The 20741-nt window shown below is 49.5% G+C and overlaps 1 protein-coding gene and 1 long non-coding RNA gene across 2 annotated transcripts in view; one reads left to right on the top strand and one right to left on the bottom strand.

Moving 5' to 3' along the window:
• Positions 1-4665: 4665 nt before the first annotated feature.
• LOC121676775 lies at positions 4666-10227 on the bottom strand. Its single transcript, XR_006020587.1, has 2 exons — positions 9748-10227; positions 4666-7135 (listed from the first exon to the last, which is right to left on the bottom strand). It is a non-coding gene; the product is annotated as an uncharacterized LOC121676775 (long non-coding RNA).
• A 133-nt stretch (positions 10228-10360) lies between these two features.
• DDRGK1 (DDRGK domain containing 1) overlaps positions 10361-20741 on the top strand; it is a 34107-nt gene continuing 23726 nt past the window's right edge. Inside the window, exons 1-2 of the mRNA XM_042053284.1 lie at positions 10361-10498; positions 17287-17448. Of these exons, the coding sequence (XP_041909218.1) occupies positions 10411-10498; positions 17287-17448 (250 nt within the window). The 5' untranslated portion in view covers positions 10361-10410. The remainder of the gene's footprint in view (positions 10499-17286; positions 17449-20741) is intronic.

Here is a 20741-nt window from a genome sequence, read left to right as displayed (position 1 = left end):
ATATAAATATCTCAGGGTAGGATTCCAAGGCTGTCCCTCTCCAAGCAGGAACCTCTGTGGATGCTGGGAGAGCAGAAGGCAGTCAGGGCAGGCAGAACAGGCTGTTCTGCTCAGGGATGAGGAGATCTCTGCCTAATGAATTGGCCCCGTTTCCGGAATGACTGCCAGGATGAAATGGGGTCTCTCCTCCACTTATTCATGGGAATTGGCTGCTTCCAACCTCTCTGCCTGTGTAATTTCTGGGATGGAAAAAAGTGAAATGGGAAGGAAAGGAATGAGTTCATATTTATGTCCTGGTAGGAATTTTGGCTGAACCCCATTAAAACCAAGGTAAATTAGGCTTTTTATCAGGGCTTTCTAAAGTAACACCTACCTGGCATCCTTTTCCTTGCTCCTCTCTTTTTTTTTGAAGCAGATAAAATTTGCAGGAGGGAGGAAAACTAAATCTGTGGGGTTTGGGATTTTTTTTAAATTATGAAGTTTTGGGAATTAATTTTTTTTTAATTATGAATTTTGGGAATTTTTTTTTTTTAATACAGTAAACATGTCCTGATTGACTTTCCCCATCCTCCTTTTTAACCTCCATCACAGAATCACGGAACGGTTTTGGTTGGAAAGGGCTTTAAAGACCATCTTGTTCCATGCCCTGCCATGGGCAGGGACACCTTCCACTATCCCAGCTGGCTCCAAGCCCTGTCCAACCTGGCCTTGGACACTTCCAGGGATCCAGGGGCAGCCACAGCTTTTCTGAGAAACCTTTGCACGGCCTCACCACCCTCACAAGAAAGAATTTCTTCCCAATATCCAATCTAACCCTACTCTCTTTCAGTTTGAAGCCATTCTCCCTTGTCCTGTCACTCCATCCCTTGTCCAAAGTCCCTCTCCAGCTCTCTTGGAGCACCTTCAGGTACTGGAAGGCTGCAATGAGGTCACCCCAAAGCCTTCTCTTCTCCAGGCTGAACAGTCCCAATTCTCCCAGCCTTTCTTTATGGACAGATGCTTCACCCCTCCTTTCCCTCCAGCTCAGAACAGGAGCAAAGCACCCTCCTCCTCCCTTTTCCACCCGTAGCAATTATCCAGCACCTCAGACCTGAGAGCACTGACAGAGGGGAACCTCCCCACCCATCCCACTTCCTGAAAAGGATGGGGTCATGTAATCATCTTTCCCAGCAGATTTAATTGGGAGTCCGCCCCACCGACAGAGGATGGATTCACTCCATCACTTTGAGGTCAGTGCGCATACAAATTAAATTGCTGTGCCTCCAGTGTAAAGAGATCTCTTAGGACTGTAGGGTTAGGATTGAAGAGTCTAATAAGGGGAGAGAATTAAGCCTGCAATCACTTGGACTGATTTAAATTAGGGTTGGTTTTTTTCCCCTCTCGCTTTGATTAAAATAAGCCGATTTTCCCTTCCACCTGTGTTTCTTATGCGGGCAGAATTTCCATTAACTTCAGTCAAAGCTTTTTTTAACTTCTTCAAGCTAAAACTTCACGGCATCCCTTCCTCCTGGTTGCCAGGATTTTCCTTAGCACATTCCCACCCTTGTGATATTAATTATAACATCTCCCTGCTTTATGTACCAGTCACCTCTGTTATTAAATGGACCTCCTGTGTGCCTTTCTTCTCTCTTATTAAAGAACACTGACCTTCATTATGTGTTACAGAATATGATGAATATTCATTATGGGATGGGGATGATCTTGGGCTTACATTGTCTGCAGGAAGATTTAGGTCAGGAATAAAGGAAACCCTTGCTGTGACAGGGACAGTGATGAACTGGAAGGGTTTGGAGGTGGGATAGGGCACGTGGCTTTCAAGCATTCAGCCAGATATTAGGGATGCAGCATAGAGGTGATGCTGATTTGGGGTGAATATGTGGGATCCTGGGCAGCCCTCGTCCTTTTGCACGCTTCCTCTGGAAACAGGAGTACTGGAAGTCTTCCAGTAAGTTCTCCCAGTAGCCATCCACTAAAAGAGAGAGCACAATGTTTAATAGCATAATTTTCAAGCTCTGCACTAATTGTACAGTGCTTAAATCAAAGAGAAGACAAAGTAACCTGGGCACTCTTCTCTGGCCATCAATTCATCCTCCAGCCCTCTGTTAATGACACTAAAGACAGTGCCTGTCCCCATCCCCATCCCCCAGATGTATTCATCAATACCCAGGGAATCCTCCAGCAGCCACACTGAGCTCATCTCCCCACTTTTCACCTGGCTTGGAGTTGGGATAATGCCCAGCAATGGGATGGGAAGTGCCTGAGGAGCATGGAGAAGGCTATGGGAGCCCTGGGAGCTCTGGCTGGAATCCACTTTCCTGAGTGCCATGATATTCACAAGGTATCCACACCCTCCTCTTGACTTACAGGAAGCATTCCTTTAAACTCCTTGGATGGGGGCAATCCCGAGCACAAACAGAGGCTGAGTGGAGAATGGATTTAAATGGATTAGAATGATTTAATTCCTGGCTGTGAGGGTGGGGAGGCCCTGGCACAGAGTGCCCAGAGAAGCTGTGGCTGCTCCTGGATCCCTGGAAGTGTCCAAGGCCAGGCTGGACGGGGCTTGGAGCCAGCTGGGATAGGGGAAGGTGTCCCTGCCCATGGCAGGGGATTGGAATTAGATGGTCTTTAAGGTCCCTTCCTACCCAAACCAGTCTGGGATTCAATTATTTGGTTGCTACTGGCAGATAAAATCCAGTGAATCTCATTTATGAGGTTACTGGGTTTGCACCTCTCTCCCAGTTTAGCCACTTTAGGACCTGCAACCCAGAGCAAAGATCATTTCTGAGCATCTTGACCTGTGCTGGAGACAGATCCTGCAGAAAGAGACTCCTGAAAAAAAGGTTTTCCCTCTGAAACTTTCTGTTCTGCTTTTAAAATGACTCCTGGAAACCTGCTGTGCTGGTCATCGAAGAAAGCAAGGAACTGGATTACTTATGCCTTGAGCCTAATCCAGCCTGACAGTCCTCACAATTCCGTGTTCCCTCAGTTATCCACAGAGCAGGGGCAGCACACACAGCTCTGTTCCCTTTCCCCCACCACCCAACCGCTAGGTAGGAGCACCCCCATTTGCGGGAAGACAAGGCAATTCAGTCCAGACATTTAACACAGGCAATAAATTCAGCACCAGCAAGGACTGGTGCCTCCTGATCCTGCTGAACCCCTGCTAAATGCTTTCATTTTAAGGATTTCTTTAATTTAGTTTTAAATAAAGATACTCTGTCTTCTCCTGCTCTCCCCTGACTTCCCCCAGCAACGTGATCCATTTGGATTAGCTCCAGGAAGATGAAAGCCGCCTTGCTGCTCCCAGAGTTATCTGTGTACTCCACGCAGTCCGAGGAGAAAAGCGAATATTCCTGGTCGCTGATGCAGCTCTTGGCCTGCTGTCAGCGCGGAGCTGCTGAACGGAGCAGTGGTATTTCAAAGACAGATAAGGAGACTCTGCAGGCTGCATCCACGCTCATCTCTGCTTGGACATGCAATTCCTTCTGTTCTGTTTCATGGGCATTTGCAGAATTGCATCAAAATTGAGCGGTGCCTTGTCTGGCTGAATGTGGGACACCTCCAAGGGAAAGCAATGCCCCCAACCCCTCTGGGCTCGTGGTCTAGCATTTCACCATCCTCACAGTGAAAACATTGTTCCTTGCCTCTCAGGATGGAATTGCCCTTGCTGCAAATCCCTGTTGCTTCTCATCCTTTTATCACACCCCTGTGAGGGGAGTCGGGCTCTCCACTCTCTGTAATCTTAATTTATGAAGCTGAAAAAGAAATTAGATGTCACAAGGCAAGACCACAACTGGCCAATTGTTTGTATGCAAGACTGAAAGATGGACAGACACAGGAAGTGTGGAGAAGTCTGCCACCACTAGGGCAGGGAGCACGAGGACCTGGGCTTGTCACTGCAGAAGTCTGAAAGGGAGATGAATACAGGCAGATGAACATCAGCCCTTGGGTTACACCAAGGTGCTGCTGTGACACAGACACATGTTTTGCTGGTAACAAGGTTATCAGAAGCCAGGATCCATCCCCTGGCCAATCCCACCACATACTCAGGAGCACAGAGGGAAGGCAGAGGCAAAGGGATGCTGAGAACGGTGGGGAAAAGCCTTTAGAGGAGGGGAGGCTTTGCCCGAAAGACAACAGGCACCCCACAGTTCAGTCGCCAGCCAAGCCAAACTAAAAGTGCTTTCTTCTGTGCTGCATCCAGAAAGAGAAATGCAGCCCATGACTCAAGCTGCTTGTGCCAAAACCAGGATGTGAAATGGTGAGCAACGTTCCTGTTAAGCAGAGTCTGCAATCCAACTGAGCGCCCTGGATTTATGGGAGTTGGCTGGAAAGGTGGATTTTTGTAGCTAAAAGCCTCCCCTCATGCAGCAAACCCTCAGACAGCTGCAAGTCCCTGTGGTCCCTGGGGACAACCTGAGGGAGGTACTGCTTGGGCACAAGTGCTCCCCTTTTCTTCACCTGCAGCAAAGAAACCAAATTCCATTTTGGCATCTCTGGTTTTCTTTCCCCTTCGTGCTGGTGGATTTTTGGAGACAGGAGAACAGTTCTTTGTTAATTTGTGCTGGAAATCCTGATCATCCAGGTCTTGGTCACTGCTCGGGTGTTGTCAGCTGAGTCACAGACTTTGAGGGACATTTATTACAAACGGAGCTGACGCCCGGAGAAAGAGATAGGATTGTAATTAAATGGGGTTTCATGGAAACACGGAAGGGACAGGTGAAATTAAAGCGGGGCTGCAGTGACCGACTTCTTAACTAACGACTTGTAAATTGGTTACAATTTACATTTTGAAAAGATACAGGAAACTCATTATAAGGCTCTAGACAAACAGCTCGATGGGCATGAGCAGAGAGGACAGAGCTCTGCAGTGGGAGCAGCTCTGACTGACAAAGAGCCAAAACAGCAGCGACCTCTGAACATTTCCACCACCGCTGTATCTGTGATGGCTGCCCTCCCCAGGACTGACTTTAGGAAGAAAAGTATTTTAATCTTTGATTTTCAGCTACAAAATGCCAGAGGAGTAGCCTGCTCAGTGCTGGGACCATGCTCAGATAATACAGCTGGAGCTAAGTCTTGGAAAAGACCTCCAAGATCAAGTCCAACTTTTGGCCCATCACCACCTTGTCAACCAGCCCAGAGCAGTGAGTGTCACCTCCAAATGTTCCTTGAACACCTCCAGGGATGGGGACTCCCAACAGGTCTTTTCTATGAATGTGCCCATTCCCAGGAAACACTGGTTAAGAGTCATATGGAATAGTTTATAGTCCAAACAGATGAAGAAAACATCGTAGATGGATAGCTGGAAAGACATTCACAGATGCAGGTACAGCCACACAAGGTGTGGTCAGGGACATCCAAAACCACCAGCTGTGTGGCTGCACTGTTCACCAGAGCCTTTGAAAAGTTTTGGTTCTGTGCCCACAGGAAGGAAAGCATCTGAATTTCAGTCGCAGGGATTTCACTTCACCACTATTTTTTCCTTTAATCCCCTGTTAGCACAACAATCTTGATCTTCAAATATTTTTGAAGACCTACTCAAAGAAATCCTTAGCCTGGCTGAATTTCTTTTAGACTGATATCTTTACTGGCATTATTTGTTTCAAATCCTCCCCCAGCTTTTAAGGCAAAAGAGGCCTTTATCTGATCAAGTCTCACTCTCTGCATCTCTCAGACATCCTGGCCCAGAAGCAGCTGTGGCTGAACTAGACCAGACACTCAAACCTTCAGAGCAGAAATGAGCTGCCATGAAACACAACACAGAGGGAATCACCTCACAATGATTTCAAGCCTTCAAATTTTCATGCATTTCTTAATTTTGTAATGTTGTTTTCAAGAACTGGGATTCTATTTCGATTATGACCGTTACTTGTATTTAAATTTCACTGTTCAAGGTAGATTTGGAAGGTATCTCAAGCAACAATAAACCATCTTACTTCTCCTGAAACCAATGACACAAGTAGAGCAGTGAGAAGGAAGCAGCAGGGCCTCAACAGACCAAGACAGATCTCAGAATCTTCTTCAGAGGCTTTGGGGAGGTGCTGAGCTCCAGATGGTGCAGGGAGGTCCTGGGTGGAGCTCACTACCCTGCAATTATAGAATACACCAGCAGCTCTTTGGCACCCTGATGCAGACACTCCCCAGAGTGTGATCCTGCAATCCAGAGCGCTTCCTGGAAGGTGCTGTGTCCCATTGGCACAAAGGAGTGACGCAGAAACGCTCCCCTCCATCAGCACATTTAGAGAGGAGTTGGAAGAATAGCCGAGGTCCACATCCAAGTGCGAGGGAGGCAGCAGGCAGCACTTGTAGCGTTTCTCCGTGTAAATAAATTCTCCTGCACGAAGGTTGCATCCCTGCTGGACAATAAGGCGTGTCCAGGCACTGGGAAGTACATCCATGGGAGAAAATTGTTAGAAAGTCCCGCTGCACAAACTTGGGTGCCAAGCTACATTTTCCTAGATAATTCCCGGTTCAAGGCACAGAGCAGTCCAGGAACACCTCCCAGCAGGCATTTTGCATCCAGCCACTCTCTCCTGGAAGGCGAGGCAAGCTGACAAGTGTGGAAGAGGGCGTTTTGTGCCAGTTGGCCCCAGGGCCCGGGATACACCGAGTTCCTGGATGCACTTTAGTTTATTAGCAGGGAATTGCCTCTCCTCAGAGCCTCCTTAGCGGCCATCGATACCTGACGGCCCCGCGCGTCACCGGATCAAAGCCTCGGGGCTGCTCTGCCAGCTGGGCGAGTTCTCCCGGCTGCTACGAAGAAGGGACGAGCGCTCACACGTGGATGTGCCTCCTGCCCGGCAGGGATTTAAATTTAAAGGGAGTTTAAGTGTAGAGGTGGAACTGCGGGGTGGTTTAGTGGGGCTTTGGCATTGGGGGAATGGTTGGACTTGATGATCCAAGAGGGCTTTTCTCACCTCAATGATTCTGTGATTTTATATAATTTCTATATACAATGAGGTGTTTGAGAGGGGAATGTACTATTTGACCTTTTGTTAAAATAAAGAATAAATTGAAAAGATACCTGTTTTCCCCCAAAACTGCCTGTACTGGGACCAGGTGCTGCCCCCACGCTGGGTGAGGAAATTCCATAGGTCGGCATAAATACTGGATTGTTGTGATACGGGATTTCCAACTGCTGGGACAAGGAGAAACACTTTTAAACTAAATGAGGGCAGATTTAGATTGGATATTAGGGAAGAAATTCCCTGTGAGGGTGGGGAGGTTCTGGCACAACTTTCCCAGAGAAGCTGTGGCTGTCCCTGGATCCCTGGAAGTGTCCAAGGCCAGCTTGGATGGGGCTTGGAGCAACCTGGGACAGTGGAAGGCGTCCCTGCCCATGGCAGGGGGTGGAATGAGATGGTCTCTGAGGTTCCTCCCAACCCATATCATTCCATGATATTCTTGCAGTATTTGCATGACTGAGTGGAACAAGTCACGCTCCAGCAGCAGTCACCAAACTCCATCACCACCCACAGCTCATCACAGCCTTCACACATTCTCCCAGTGTCCTGGTAGAAAGCCAGCCTCAAAATCCGCTGGAATTTACATGGCTATTAAAGAAACCAGAGGGATTTTTCCAGACCTAATTTAGGAAAAATATAAAAAGGTTTCTGTAAAACACAACCCAAGGGATGTCAAATATTTCAGAAGACTGGTGTCCTATCAAACTGACCTAAGCATCCCTTGCTCTGTCCTTCCTCGGGAGTTTAAGCTCAGTTTCTACACGGGGCATTGGTGACACCTACAGGAAAAACTCCTCTGCTCCCTCTGCAGCCCAGAGAGGAGCGGGTGACATCCCATCGTTGACATCACCTCCTTATAAAGGCTGTAGGGACCATGCAGGGAAATAAAGCACTCGGCACTGGAACAAGTGTGTGCTGCCTGCAGGGCTGGGACACAAACAGGGGCTGGGACCCTCCAGCTTCCCCACATCTGCTTTAGCCAAAACTGAACATGAGGGAGTGTTGGGGGTGGATGAGAAGCTCACACGGCCCAGCCAGATCCCTCCGTGCCCTGGGCTGATCCCCCAGCGTGGGCAGCAGGGGAGGGGGGATTCTGCCCCTGTGCCCTGCTCAAGTGGACTCCCCCTGCAGAGCTGCCCCAGCCCTGGCGTCCAGCATAAGGAGGCCAGAGGAGGCCACGGAGCTGCTCCGAGGGCTGGAGCCCCTCTGCTCTGGAGCCAGGCTGGGAGAGCTGGGAATGTTCCCCTGGAGAAGAGAAGGCTCCGGGGAGAGCTCCGAGCCCCTTGCAGGGCCTGAAGGGGCTCCAGGAGAGCTGCAGAGGGACTGGGGCCAAGGCCTGGAGGGACAGGACAAGGGGGAATGGCTTCCCACTGCCAGAGGGCAGGGATGGATGGGATATTGGGAAGAAGTTCTTCCCTGTGAGGGTGGGGAGGGGCTGGCACAGGGTGCCCAAGGAATGGTGGCTGCCCCTGGATCCCTTAAGTGTCCAAGGCCAGGCTGGACGGGGCTTGGAGCAACCTGGGATAGTGGAAGGTGTCCTTGCCCATGGCAAGGCATGGAATGAGATGGGCTTTAAGGCTCCTTCTAACCCAAACCATTCTACAATTCTATGAATGATTCCCAAAATAAGATTTGAAAGACTATTACAAAAATAAAACTTTGCCATAAAACACTCAGGCTGTAGTTCAGTTCCTTTTTGAGGACTTCCCACCATGTTGCTGGTTCTACATTGCTAAAATTCAGCAAATCCCTCAGCAGAAGCTGCTTTTCATGTGCTGCCAGATCTGAACTCATCTCAAGCTTGTGACAGGGACACAAGCAGCTGTGGAGGCCACGGCAATGACTAATTAGCTAAAACAGTGCTTTTGATCACCTTTAGATGTCCCATAGCCTCTAATTTGCATTTTCAATTTATTAAAACACTTCCCACACCAAGAGTGCTTTAAAAAGCCATACTGAAGGCATTTCTGAAGCAAGAAATGATCAGCCAGAACTTCACAACTACAAAGCAAGTGAAAATGGATAGAGCTTAAAACACTTCCCTTCCGCCCAGGATTGGGGCAGAGCCTGACAAACAGTTTCAGATCTAACAGTGGGTGACCATCCAAAGAGGGGAAATTTGTTCTCCATCTCTAGTGCAAGTTACTGCATCTTTTTGGGCTGAGACTTGTCCTGATCTAAAACCGAATCCAGAAAAAAATAAAGAATGAATTAGTTGCCTGCTCTGTCCTGTTGCATGGAGCACTGCTGCCTGCACAAGGGAGAGATAGGAGGCAAAAATCCTCATTCGGCTGCACACCAGCATCAGGCCAGCCTGAAACATTATCTGCAGCCAAAGCCCGCCCACCCGTCCTGGCTCTGCACACAAAAATGCAAACCTGAGTTTTAAACAAATCACGCAGAACCAAAGACCTCCAAGGTCATCACGTCCAACCTGCGAGCGATCCCCACCTTGTCACCAGCCCAGAGCACTGCGTGCCCCGTCCAGGTGTTCCTTGGACACCTCCAGGGATGGAGACTCCACCACCTCCCTGGGCAGCCACTTCCAGTGCCTGACCACCCCTTCCATGAAGAAATTCCTGCTGGTGTCCGACCTGACCGTCCCTGACACAATCTGAGGCCGTTCCCTCTCCTCCTGTCCCTGTTCCCTGGGAGCAGAGCCCGACCCTCCCGGCTGCCCCCTCCTGTCAGGGAGTTGTACAGAGCCAGAAATTCCCCCCGAGCCTCCTTTTTCTGCCAGCTGGGAGCCCTCTTTGAGTAGCTTTGTTTCCTCCGTTTTTACCAAGTTAAGCCAGATGACTGCATCAGACAGCTGGTTGTGGGCCAGCTCAATGTCAGCCCGCCTAATTTTGCCAGGGGCACGTTTGGTTCAGGCCAAGTCAGGACATAGCTCCTGACACGCTGCTGAGCCAGGCAGCTCCAGCTTCATCCCATTCCCAGAGACCTAAAAGGCAGAAGACAGAAATTACTCGGAGGTGTAACTTAAGTTTCACCATTGCCAGGGACACCCCGACAGCTGTCAAGGCCTGCCTGCGGTGGAGCCGGTGCGGGGTCACGGCTGACGATGTGCCCAGCCTGGGCCCACCCGCCGCGTGTGGAGGACGGACGCGTCACCAGCCGCCCGCAGCACCCGTGCCGGGCGGCCAGGCCCGCGGGCGCCCGCGCTCACGCCTGGTTTTGGCTCAGAGTTTTTAATTTCTCTTTTAACTCCTGCTTTAATTCCGCCTTTAATTCCTTTTTCCGCGCCCTCCCTCAACGCCCGCCTCAGGGACACGCCAAGACCCTTCCCGCGGGCTGCCCGTACCGCGCCTGCCCGAGCGCAGCGCGCCCGCCGCGCCGCGCCGCCACAGGCACCCCGCGGGGCAGCCCGCGCGCGGGGGGCCTTGCGGCAGGGGAAGGGGATGGGGCGTACCAAGGGTGATGTGGGCGGGGCCGCCGCTGCGGGATGGACGCGGTTCTGCTCGCCGCCGCTGCCGTGCTGCTCGCCGTCCTTCTCTTCTTCGCCACCCGCCTCCGCGGCCAAGCCAGGGCAGGTGGGTCGCGGAGCCGAGCGGACTGGCCGGGCCTCCCTCGCCCCCCCGCGGCCCGTTCCGGTGGGCGCGGCCCTGCTCTCAACCGGGTCCGCACGCGCGGGGGGTTGGGGGGGCGCGTTTCTGAGCTGCCGCCAGGGGGCGCCGTGCCGCGGGCGGCCCTCGAGGGGGACCCGCCATGCTGGGGGGAAGCGCGGATTTTGGGGCGTCCCGAGGGGTTTTGGGGTGTCCCGGCGAGGGTTCCGGGGGTGTCCCGGGGTCTTAATCCTGCCCTCCGTCCGGGTTGCCCCGCAGGCCGTGAGGTGGGAGCGCTGAGGCCTGGTGCCGCTGGTGCGGGGGGCTGGGGGTTCCCGGCCTGAGGCGGCCCCAGGGTGAGGGCGCCGGGTTTGGAAGTCTTGAGTTCTCTCTCGGGGGTTTTCTCAGGGGCTCTGGGACTGGGAAGGTGTCCCTGAGGTTCCTGTAAACGGGGAGGGGAATGGAGAACAGGTCCAGAGAGTCGGTGTCAGGGGCACAGTGTGTAGTGGGAGGCCTGTCACTGATGGTGTCCTCCAGGGTTGTGTACTGAGTCCAGTGTTTGTAACTTGTTCAGCAGTGACTCTGACAAAGGAGTTGATGCTCCTTGAGTAAGTTCGCTGATGGTACAAAACAAGGAATGGCCGATGCCTCAGAGGGTTGTGCAGCCCTTCCGAGGCACCTCGAAGGGCCGGAGAGAGGATCCGAGAGAAACCTTCTGAAATTAAGCACAGACAAGTTCAGGGTCTTGCACGTGGGCAGGAACAACCCTGAGCACTGACAGAGACTGGGGTCTGCTTTCATGGGAAGGACGTGGCTGTTCTGGTGGACAACGAGCTGTCCCTGAGGCAGCAGTGTTCCCTTGTGCCAGGAAGGCCAGGGGGATCCTGGGGTGCATCAGGAAGAGCATTTCCAGCAGGTCAAGGGGTGATCCTGCCCCTCTGCTCAGCACCTGGGGGTGCTGTGACCAGCTCTGGGCTCCTCAGGATAGGAGCGACCTGGAGTGGCTCCAGCAGAGGCTGTGAGGATGATGGAGAGGCTGCAGCATTTCCTGATGAGGAAAGGCTGAGGGAACTGAGGCTGTTCAACCTGGAGAAGAGACAACTGAGAGGGGACTTCATCCATGTCTGTCAGTATCTGCAGGGAGGGCTCCAGGCATGGCCCAGGCTCTGCTCCCTGGGGCCCAGCAATGGCACAACAGGAACAGGCAGGAACTGATCCCAGGAAGCTCCACCTGAACATGAGGAAGAATTTCTTTACTGAGGGCGCTGGAAAAGATTGCCCAGAGAGCGAGGGTGTGGAGTCTCCCTCATTGGAGATATTCCAGAGCCATCTGGATTCAATCCTGAGCCATGTCCCACTTCTCCTTCTCCACCTCTCCCAGTGCTGGCCGTGGCAGTTCAGGTGTTGTGGGAAGCAGGTGGATGATGCAGCACTTCCAGCCCTGTGTCACTGCTGACCAGTGTTAGATCAGAGAATCATCTGGGTTGGAAAAAACCTTTAAAATCACCGAGTCCAACCATAATCAGCACTGCCAATTCCACTGTGCTGGAAGTGGCCTTGTGTGGGTGGGAGCTGAGTGTTGTGGGAAGGAGTCAGATGTGGCTGTGAACTCGCTGACCTGGTTGTGTTCTCACAGTGGAAGGAGGGAGGTTGTTTGGCTGCCAGGTGTCACATTAAGATGTTTAGTCAGGACAAACTCTGAACTCCTGGTCAATATCTCCACAGATTTTGGGGATGTGGGGTGTTTGGGGATAGAATTTGTATTATTTTTCTTGTGGGGGAGTAGCTTTGATAATTTTTAATTAAGAGGAAAATAACCCCACACCTTTATTATAAACACAGTCACTCAGTGCAACACTGCTGGTAAGGAATCTGTGTCAAAAGCAGGTTTTGCTGATAATAATTAAATTTTCCAACACATTTCTCACACACCTCTGCTTCCACAAACCTGGTCTAAACCTTTCTCTTGGAAAGGTTTGGAAACTGATGTCATTTCATTGGATTCTTGTGAATGAAGAGATGAACTTCTGGTAAAAGTGAGGGATGCATGTCTTGGAAAAACCTTATCATTTCCTGAGCTTGACTCCTGTCATGATTTAAATAAATCAGGGGCTGTGGGGCTGGGGAGGATTTATTTTCTCTTTAAGCATTCAAAGTTCTAAATTGAAGCCAAAGCATTTGTTTTAAATAGTGGGAATTATTTTTTTTTTAAAGTTTTAATACTGATTTTGAGTACGTTGGTTGAAGTTAATTTACATTCAGGATAATTTAATCATGTTGAAGCCTTTTATTGTGGCAACTTTTTGACATTTCCAAATTGGTCTTGCATTTTTTACTGTGGTTTCAAGATATTTTTTACTTTAATATATTGGTTTCTGTCATGATATAGCCCTTCACAGGATTTCAGCTGCCGAGGATGACTTTGTTTTCTGTACACAACAGAAATTATTTTTCAGAACCACTGGGACTGCGTTGTATTTAATAGCTACAAAATTTAGTTTTAAGCAGGAATTTGCTTTCCTGTTCAATTTTCTTAGGTGGAAAATGGAATCTGCCACAATTCTGCCAATAAATCTGTGTTGCCACAAGGAAAGGACTTGAAACCAGGGACATTTGTCTTAAAGAAGTGGTGGGAGCTCTCACCTTTCCTCGTTAACATGCAGGGATTGGGGCAGCAGCTTCCTTTCATGTTTTCTCTTGGAAATTGCTTTTTAAAAATGTTCAAGACTTGCATGCTTTAGGGAGCTAAGGATCAGGAGAGGTAAATCCTGTACCTTTGTAGTCCTTGGAAAGGTCACTTGGAGCAGCACAGTGTTTCCAGCAGGATCATGCCTGGACTTGTTCTGCTGAAAATGAAAAAAAAAATAGTATTTTTGGTTTTTCATGTGGTTGCCACATCTCTTTGTGATAAAGTGCACTGGGCTAAAGCACCTCGCTGGAAGGCTTCCACCTGTTAAATTTTGAATCCCTTTCTGAATTTGACAGGTTTTGCATGGAGGCAGAAGGTGCTGGATGGTGCCACCAGCGTGGTGGGAAGTGCCACCACGTGTGAGGGTGCAGCAGGTGGAGCTCTGTCCCTTTCTGAACACCCTCCAGACCTGCCAGCCCAGGTGTCACCTGCTTGTCTGATGGAACTGAGAGGAAGATGCTGTCATAGGCAGGGGGTTCCTTCTCAAGAAAAGCAGCTTTGCTGTAAGCAGAAGTTTGCACGATTTTGTGAAGGGGCAGATTTCTACCTGGAGAGTGTAAAACCAGGTCCTGATCTGGGCTCTGAAAGATTCCATGGTGTTTTTTGCAGTGGTGCTTCACGTCCAGTTCAGGAAATATTTCTGCTTTCAGAGCACAGTTCAGTTCTCTCTCCCTTCGGGAAGCAGACACAACCAGAGTCTCCAAGCTGCTGCTGTGCCCTGGCTGACAAGTCAGCTGAAATAATCTCTTGACTGCACTGATGCTTCCTGAACACCGAGGTAGAGCTGCTGTGCCCAGCACAGAGCTGTTCCTGGGCTTTGGGGGCTGAGTCAGACCCTGGACAACAGAGCTTAAAATACAAACTGAGCCCATGTCCATTTCCCAGACGGCTGTTGAGTGTTTTGTTTGTATTACCTGCTAATTTGAGGGGTTTATCTCATTAATTTAGGCTGGCCTGCCATTCTGCAAAGCTTGTGGATCACTTGTCTCACCTCTTTAATGCTGGCCATTAATTTTCACTCAGATGGCTCTGGATCAAGGCTAATTAGTGCTTGTGTGACTAATCTCTGCATGATCTGACTAGCCTGGGGTGCCACTTCTGAGACCTCTGCAGCTACAGGAAAATGAAGAGATGTGTTCAGATAAGTGCAGCAGCCAAACCCCGCCCTGTGCTGCAGGAGGGGGTGAAAAAAAACCCCAGCAGGGACAGACCCCAGAGCAAATCATTCCTGAGCTCAGATCTGATGGTCAGTCCAGTTCCGAGAAAAAGCAAAAGTGATTTTTAAGTGTGTCCTCTATTCTGTGGAGCCTTCCCTCTGTGTGCCATCAGTGGCATGGGGGGAGAGAGAGCACAGCTTAACTTTCAGCGTTCTGCAACAAAGGCTGTGTCTGGAGTCACGTCGGCAAATCCCTGACCCCTGAGGGACCAGGTCCAGGTGTGTTACAGCAGAGCAAACGAGGGTTTGCTCTTCCTCCTGAGAAGGACAGGAAGAAATGCAATGAGTAACATTCGTGTTTTCCAAATGACTGCCCAGCTGAGTGCCTGGCAAACGGAAGCTGTAGAATGCTCGAGTCAGAAAGGTTGGAGAAGCCCTCTAAGATCATCCAGTACCAACCATTCCCCCAGCACTGCCAAGGCCACCACTGACCCCTGTCCCCAGGTGCCACATCCACACGGCTTTTAAATCCCTGGGCAACCCTCTTGGTGAAGAAATTTTCCATGATATCCAACCTAAACCTCCCTGGCCCAGCCTGAGGCCGTTTCCTCTCCTCCTGTCCCTGTTCCCTGGGAGCAGAGCCCGACCCCCCCCGGCTGCCCCCTCCTGTCAGGGACTTGTGCAGAGCCACAAGGTCCCCCCTGAGCCTCCTTTGCTCCAGGCCGAGCCCCTTTCCCAGCTCCCTCAGCCTCTCCTGGTGCTCCAGCCCCTTCCCCAGCTCCGTTCCTTTCCCTGGACACGCTCCAGCCCCTCAGAGTCTTTCTGTGAGGGGCTCAGAGCTGCCCTCAGCACTGGAGGTGCCCCAGCAGTGCCAGCACAGGGGACGGGCGCTGCCCTGGCCCTGCTGCCACCCCAGTGCTGACACAAGCCAGGTGCCACTGGCTCATGTTCAGCCAGCTGTGTGCTGCTGAAAAAGAAACTGCAGTCAGGAAAAATATTTTAGGGACTGGAAGGAGAAAAAAGCTTCATTAAAACATTTGTTTTCCTACTAAATGACAGTCCATAGTGGCTGGGTGTCTTCTGCTGTTAATGTGGATGTTTTGGAGATGTGACAGATACTCTCCAACAAGTGCTTTGTGTGTTTGACTGTGATATGGGTCAGGTTTGGTGGGGTTTACTGCATCCTGAGCCCACTCCATGCTGGTCACCTTGAGGACTTACTGGGTCTCCTGTAGAGAATTTAATGGAGAAAAGAAGAGAGCTTCGTTCATACATTTTTATCTGTGAGGGTTGAGCTCCTTGGTTTGAAATAAATGCATGACTTATAAATAGATTCCTCTTTCATAAAATGCAAAGCAGTCTCTGTTTCACAGGACAACAGGAACCAAAACCAGAATGAATGAGTGCTGGAACTGCACAGCTCATCTGCTGGGCAGGAGCATCTTTGGAATTACTGAGGGACAGTGAAGCTTGCCAGGTGGAAGGATGCTGACGTTTGAATTGCAGCCTATCTCAAGAACTTAGGAAGAGAAATATAGCATTTGTATAAAAAGCTTTTTGCAGTTTTTGGCATTTATCAGTGTCCAAGAAGGGATCTGCTGCTCTGCCTCTGCAGGAAAATGTTTCCTGTAACATTCCAAACAAGCATTATCATGCCATGAATAGCACTGGGCAAGCCTTGAAGCGGAATGATGGCATCTGGAGCTTGCACTCGGTGCTTTCTCACAGCCCTGTTTTGTCTGCAGAGGTGGATGGGACCGGGAGGGTGACAGCAGTGTGACAGTTCAGTGACTCACTTCCAAATGTCACGGCGTGCTGGGGCTGGAGTTTGTGGGGGGCCTGTGACATCTCTGCTGCAGCAGCCTGAGCTGCTGAGGGCTCTGCTGGCCAAACCCTGCCCCAGGTGGCTCTGCTCTGCAGTCCTCCTGAGCTCGGGGCTGCAGCTGTGTCCTTATCAGTCCCAAAGTCGGTGCTTTGAAGACTGAGATTACTGAGGTGAGCTGCAGGCACACCTTTGGCCGCTGCATAGATTCAGTCATAATGAACCTCATTTTCTGATCAGAGATATGCTAATAGGAGTTTTTTTAGGAAGGCATTGTTTGGATCAGGGGATGCTGGAGACTTGGCACGGTGTGCAAAGCATTTTGTGCTCCTGCTGGGACACATCATAATGCAGCAGATCACAAAATAAATGTGTCCTGAGTTGAAGTAAGTGAGTAGTTCTTACTGCAGTTTTCCGTGAGACTATTTGAATATTTGCCTGAATTAAGGCTTCAGAGTTCATACTTTGGAGGATGGAGCAGATAACACTGTACACAATATTGGTTCGGCTTATCAACAGAATATGCAAAGCAGGTATCAAGCATGATGATATTTTACCATTATCTGATTTTTTTTTTTTTTTGCATGACTGCCGTAGTTAATAGCAACAGGAGGCCTCAAAAAAAAAATCTGACCGTTTTCTCTGGACAATTTCTGGAATGAACCCACTGGTCAGTTCTGTCCTCCCAGCTGCTCCTGTTAGGATATTCTTCATTTGCCAGATCTTAATTAGTGACTGCAGCATATGCCGAGAGGATGGCAGTGAGAGCTGCAGTGACCCTTGGTGTCCTGTGTGTACCTACCTGTGTTTTGGGGAGTTGGAATGAATGAAGTTACCCTGTAACTGTGTTTATTTCAACTGTAATTTGTGATCCTTGTTTGCTTTTCAGGTTTTGTTTTGTGTGTAATGATTTACATATTCCTCTCTGAAACATTCATACTCCGAGGTTTCAGTCAGACGAATCTAAGTTACACAAATACGAAATAAAAATAAATCTGAATACTTTAGAAAGAAAAATGCCCTTTTGGGTCCTTGCTGTTTGATAACTCAGAACTGGAGGCAGAAGGGAAAGTCAGATTTAATAGGAATATTTTATTTCCTTCTTGCAGCTGACGAGGAGCACCAGCAGAATGTGGCAGCAGCAGCAGCAGGGGCCAGGCCCCGGCCCCACGGGGAGGAACGAGGAGAGGGGATGCCCAGGCGCCGCAGGAACATGGGGAACAGGCTGATGGCCCAGAGGAGAGCCCAGCAGGCAGAGGAGTGGCTGGAAGGTAACAGCGGCTTCAGCTCGTCTTGCAAACACTGAAACGAACCTTCACGGCAGAGGCTGAGGTTGGGGAAGGGGTGCAGCTGCCTCCTGGAGGAAGTTGTTGAGTTTTTCTGATGGATTAGTTACAGTTTGTCTATAATCTGTCTTCTCTCCCTACTTCATCCCCTTTCTCTAAATACTCCTTACATTTAACCTCTGCCTCCTCCTGAGGTGAATCCTGGCTATTTGTGGTGCCACTCTTCCCCTCCTTCCTAAAATCTGCCTTTTGTATTTCTTGCTCAGCCATGCAGGGAATTAAATTAAATTTGGGAAAACAGAATCCACACCTTGCACTGAACAACAAGCTGTAGTAAAATACTGATTTCCTGCAAATTGGTGGGAAGCATTAATTCCCCAATGTAATGTCTGCAAAATGTGGAGTTGTCTCTCCCAGGAGCCATCCAGGTGGGTGATCAGGATCATTTAGACTACCTGGAGATCACCACAGACTGCAGCATTTTGCCAGCAGGTTGTTGGCAATTTACAGTTCGCAGCTACATTTCTGTGGTGTGGTTGTAGACAAAAATATGGTGATAAATAACGTCTTTCTACACCCTGTAAGTATAACTCCCTTTTCTGGTGAAGCTTCACACGTTATTATCTTTATTGCTGGAGAGATGATATCACCATGATTCACCCCCCTGGATTCTTTCTACTTTCAGATCGTGGGTGAAGTGTTCAGGCTTTCTGCTCAAGTGGGCTCTGCTGCACTTGAGTTTGCAGTGGAGATCAGGGTGTCTTTGTGGTGTGCAGGAGGTGAAAGCACTGAGCACACACCTCTGTGATGCCTTCATTAGGGACTATTTGCCCTTTGTTCAGCTCTTCTTGCCCTGCAGTTTGCAGAAAGCCTCACGTTGGCAGGTGAACGTGCTTTTCCAGCTAATTATGCTCAGCACTTTCACAGATGGAGAATGGACAGGTGTGAACTTTTCAACTTTGGTTATTTCTTCTCATGTGATAACATCCTGGAAAGAAGATGGAGTCTAAAAATATTTGGTTTTCAACTCCATACATCAAAAGTTTGAATGCTGAAGGCCGACAGCGAAGCTGTCAAAGCAAACGGCTCATCTTATCTTATCTTATCTTACTTTGTCACTTTAGCAATAGAAGAATCTGTGTCATTGGGCTTTATAAATAATTCTTTTGCAGCTTTCTGTACATCACATGCAAGTGCTGCTGCTTTTGCATGAAGTTCCCTTTGAAATGACATGCCTCCTTTTATTTGTTTTCTCTAATTTCTTACCCAAATTAAAACGGCTTCTTGCTCTTTGCTTCTGTTTTGTGCTGCTTCTCTGAGTGGTTTTATTCGTATTTTGGGATGGTTTTTCCAAGTGGCTGAGCACAGGTGCACAGCAGCAACACCAAAGCCTTTGGAGACTGAGCACAGACTTGAGCAGAGGAGCTGTGGAGAGAAGCATCTGTCCCTGGTTCCCCAGCACTGAGGTGCTCAGTGACCAGTGGCCATTATTGATTGGGATTAGCCACCCTCTGTGCTGCAAATCCTTCAGCCTGGCCCTGAGCTACCTGTGTTACTGTGGGGTTTGGGTTTTCCCCTTACAAAATGATGTGTTACATGATTTAAAGCCCTCTCTGTGGACATGTGGCATAAGCCTGGAATCACTCTTGGATTTATCCTCTTTTTTTGCATTTTCTCTGTGTCACTGCAGTGCAGAGCAGTTTTGCCTAATTGCTGCCTGCATTTGAACCAGCTGGAATAGCAAGTTCTCTCCACAGCAGAGTTTTGTGCTGAAGACTTCATTGACTCCATGGGAAGAGAGCCCAGTGCAGTGCCAGGCAGTGCAGGACAGGGCTGAAGAGCAAAGTTATTTGGCAATTTAGACAGAAACGCCAAACCCAAGCCAGTCTGCTTTCTCCACTCTTATCTTGTAAATGCTCTGAAAACTTCTGAACATCTGCAACTGAAGCAGATTTTTTTTGTTTGTTTGTTTGAATGTGTTGCAATACTTTACTGGTAAGTTTCTGTTCCGTGCGTGGAATTTCCACTCTGGGCCTGTGCTGAACTTTGGGCGAAGCTGCTTGATCCTACTCTGTCACTCTGATTCACTCCAATAAGTGATTTCTTCACCAACCCCTCACAGCAGGATACCAAGCACTGACCTCAGGGAGGGTGTGAGGATGCCGTGACCATCCCTGTGTCCCTGTAATAGTCACAGGGTGGAGTCAGGTGGGAAGTGCTGTTGCCACCCAAGAGTTCTGCCTGTTGGGAGCCAGTTCTGCTGACTTTAGGAAATGTCCCCAAAGCAGCACTTGCAGACTTTGGAGTTGTGGTTAGCACGAGGGTTTTCTGTTTTCCATCTAACAATCAGATTTCAATTCCAGAATGAGAAAGAAGCTTCAAGGGTAAAGTCGTAGGCCACGGTTTCTGCTGCCTGTGCTGAGCTGCTGCATTTTTGCCAGGACTCAGATCTCTCACAGAGTAATGGGGGAGGAAAAACAACCCCAAACCCTGGGCATGAAGATTGAAACCTTCTAATTGTCCCTTCTGTAGCTGAAATCTTACTTGCAAGTCTGGATAAGCAGTTATTTAATACAGACAGGGATAGTAAATGATTATTTTCAGTATTCAAATCCACACCCATTGCCAGTGGAGCTAAACCAAGTTGTAATTCTTCCTTCAGCTTGCTGGGGTAGGGAAAGACCTCTAAATTAGTGATAGATTGTCACAGACAGAAAACAGTGCAGCACTAAATATCTTGACTTTCCTCCCAGAAGGAAAACCCAGACAGGTGCTGGGTTCCCGATTCCTGAGTTCCATGTGGGCTGTGCTGTGGGACGGGCCCAGTCAGGTGCCCACCCTGCCTCAGTTCACTGAGCAGTGTTTCTCAGTGGGGCTTGAGTGCTCCAAGGAGGTCACCTGTCAGGAGAACATCAGCACCTGCAAATACCCTCTGATAGCCAAAGATTGCTGGGAGATGGTTCTCCTTGGTGACAAAGTAATTCTCAAAATGACTGAGACCCCTGAGCCGTTCCACCAGCGTGACTTTCAGGCTGGCTTTATGGCTGAAAAATGGTCTTGATTGCCTTAAATTGCTCAATTTAATTCCAGCCACAACAATCCTGCCTTTCCTGCGGCCCTCTGCAATCTGGGTGACTTGTTAAAAAAAAGCCTCTGTGCTCTGCACATTGGAGCAGGGTGCTGCTCCTCTCCCTGGGGAAAAGGAGTCTGGAAGGAGAGTTGTGTATTCATGTGGTGAGGTTGAGATCCCAGCTAGCAGACTTAATTAACTCTGTGTG

This window comes from Corvus kubaryi, unplaced genomic scaffold (assembly GCF_017639235.1).
Source record: "Corvus kubaryi isolate FWS band 111438036 unplaced genomic scaffold, C.kubaryi_AGA036_p1.0 split1-131, whole genome shotgun sequence".
Classification (NCBI taxonomy): Eukaryota; Metazoa; Chordata; class Aves; order Passeriformes; family Corvidae; genus Corvus; species Corvus kubaryi.
This window is presented reverse-complemented; position numbering and strand designations above follow the sequence as displayed.